This window comes from Xyrauchen texanus, chromosome 35 (genome assembly GCF_025860055.1).
Source record: "Xyrauchen texanus isolate HMW12.3.18 chromosome 35, RBS_HiC_50CHRs, whole genome shotgun sequence".
Lineage (NCBI taxonomy): Eukaryota > Metazoa > Chordata > Actinopteri > Cypriniformes > Catostomidae > Xyrauchen > Xyrauchen texanus.
Window position 1 is genome coordinate 38,616,143 of NC_068310.1, and position 2,500 is coordinate 38,618,642.

At 45.3% G+C, this 2,500-nt stretch overlaps 1 protein-coding gene across 1 annotated transcript in view; it reads right to left on the bottom strand.

Annotated features, from left to right (window-relative positions):
- The window catches only part of LOC127628904 (cingulin-like), a 45,382-nt gene that overhangs the window by 18,390 nt on the left and 24,492 nt on the right, over nt 1-2,500 (bottom strand). Inside the window, exon 5 of the mRNA XM_052105870.1 lies at nt 257-505. Within this exon, the coding sequence (XP_051961830.1) occupies nt 257-505 (249 nt within the window). The remainder of the gene's footprint in view (nt 1-256; nt 506-2,500) is intronic.

Below are 2,500 nucleotides of genomic sequence, written 5' to 3' on the forward strand. Positions count from 1 at the left end.
ATGCGTCCATTCATTATGTAGTCGTAGCCTGTTTTAAGATGTGTCGTGTGGGATATTTTGACGCAAATGGTGTTATTTGCATATCATATGATCCCATTGTCACTTATGCACACATACAAGCAGACACAGAGTGTTGGATTACAAGTAATGCATGCTGTATAATTAAGATTTAGTAACGCATTAATGCAATATATTACTTTTAAAAGTAACGTTTCGTAATAATAAACACAGCATGAAACGGCAGATAGACACTTACTCTGTCAGACATGCTGTCCAAGTCCCGTGACGACAGTGACTCCATTGATCCGGGCATGGTTGAACTGATTTTGGTTCCTTTGGTTCCGCCATTAAGTGAGCTGGTCTTCAACACCGAACCGTTAGAGCCGCTGGTATCATTGGACCCCAGGAAGAGCTGGTACTTTGGGTTTGTTCGGATTTGAGGGGTCGTGGGTTCGTCCTCAGTTGGAGTGCTGCCTTGCTGCTTATCCCCGTTGTGGCTTGATTGCTGGGTAAACAAAATAAAAATAACAGGAGTGGTGGTGGCGTAGTGGGTTAAAGCACATAACTGGTAAGCAGAAGGTTGCTGGTTCGATCCCCACAGTCACCACCATTGTGTCCTTGAGCAAGACACTTAACTCCAGGTTGCTCCGGGGGGATTGTCCCTGTAATAAGGGCTCTGTAAGTCGCTTAAAGGTATTACTAGCATTAGTGATAGTTTTAAGGGCGGCTGTGGCTCAGTTGGTAGAGCGGGTCGGCCACTAATCACAGGATTGGTGGTTCGAATCCCGGCCCACACGACTCCACATGCCGAAGTGTCCTTGGGCACTGAACCCCAAGTTGCTCCCAATGGCAGGCTAGCACCTTACATAGCAGCTCTGCTGCCATTGGTGTATGAATGGGTGAATGAGATGCAGTGTAAAGTGCTTTGAATACCGCTAAGGCTTAAAAAGGCGCTATATAAGTCCAGACCAGGGTGTGAATTATAGAAGGTTTTGGGGGTGTCTAGCATGTTGGGTTGTTGGAGCCAACAATGATTTTCAAACAATATTTCAGACAATAATAAAGTCCCATCACACATTTATCAGACTGCGTATTTGCACCTGACACCAAACAGACGCTAGCGACCAGAAGGCACATTCACCCGAGTATAAGTACGTTTCAGAGACTACAAAAGTCCAATAGCAAGTTTGTCAGAGCGCACATTTTCACCTGACGGCAAACAGAAGCTACTGGCCAGAAGTTGCATTCAGCTGGGGAGGTAACGGTAGCAGGAAAGAACAAAAAAAGGGCGTTAATCGAGCAATTTTAGTTGGGACTAGAATCGGGTGGTAGGTTGCCAAAACTGCAGTATCTTGTTATAAAAGTCTTTTGACTTTTCGCTAACTGTGCTAGGGGCACCAAAAGACGATTTGCTTTGCACGGGATGAGTCCCCAACAGATTTGACAATGACCTATAGAAAAGTCGATCCCTCTGACTTGAACAGTTCTGACATGTGTTGTAGCCATAGACTGTAAAAAAAGATGGCCGACGCCCCTTCGCTCTTTTCCATTGGTGAGAACTGAAGCCGCCAGTGTCCCGATATGCCGCTGACATCTTGGGACTTGAGTCTGCGCAGTTGCGATTTCAGGACCAGACCTGCGCAGTAGTGAACAGGAAGTAAAGCCGCGAAATCAAGGCCCCGCCCTCACTCTCGCTGAATCAATCGCAAGCACACGCCCCTGCACTTTTGACTTTTGACAGTGTGAAATAATTAATTATAGAAATTTAGATGTTAAATTTAAAGCTCCAATCTCCTCAGTCCTCCGAAGATCCCGAAAAAAAGTCAGTTGGTGCTTCAGTGACTACTTCAGTGAGAACCTGTCAATCACAGCTGTCAATCATGATGTCACAGCACCGTTTTTATAGCATCAAATAACTAAAAACAAACTTATTTTGAAAACAAACACTTGAAATGACATCAACGTGATAGAAACGACAGTAAATGACAGAAACTATCTTTGGAAAAAAGATATGTGAAGTGTCATTTAATTGTTTAGTTGGTCTCACGTCCCGTTGAATAACATGGGGAGGCGGGGCTTATGACCTATACTAGGACCAGCCACCGGGGGGCGATCGAGACGTTTTGGCTTCACTTTTGAGGGCTTGTGCGGCACACTTGGTTGTAGCTAACAAACACTCGGACACACATTGACTAGCACATCTGAAACACACAAATCAAGAACGGTGTCATGGACCAATCATGGACAAAATGCTCATAGCGTACAACGGCAATGAAATGTTTTTGAAAGGTTTTTCGATTGGCTAGGGTCAACGTTGATTGATCAAGTGCGCAGCTGTGCTCAAAATCAGTCGATTAGCATTGGCTGCCTGCCGGTGCAACTCTTAATGCATGAGGTGTCGCATGTCAGATTTGTAGCTGTTATTTCGAGATTTGCAGAAAAGCCGTGTGTCTTGCATCGGCGATCTGTCGGGTCTGGAACCGGAAGCGAAGTCGGCACT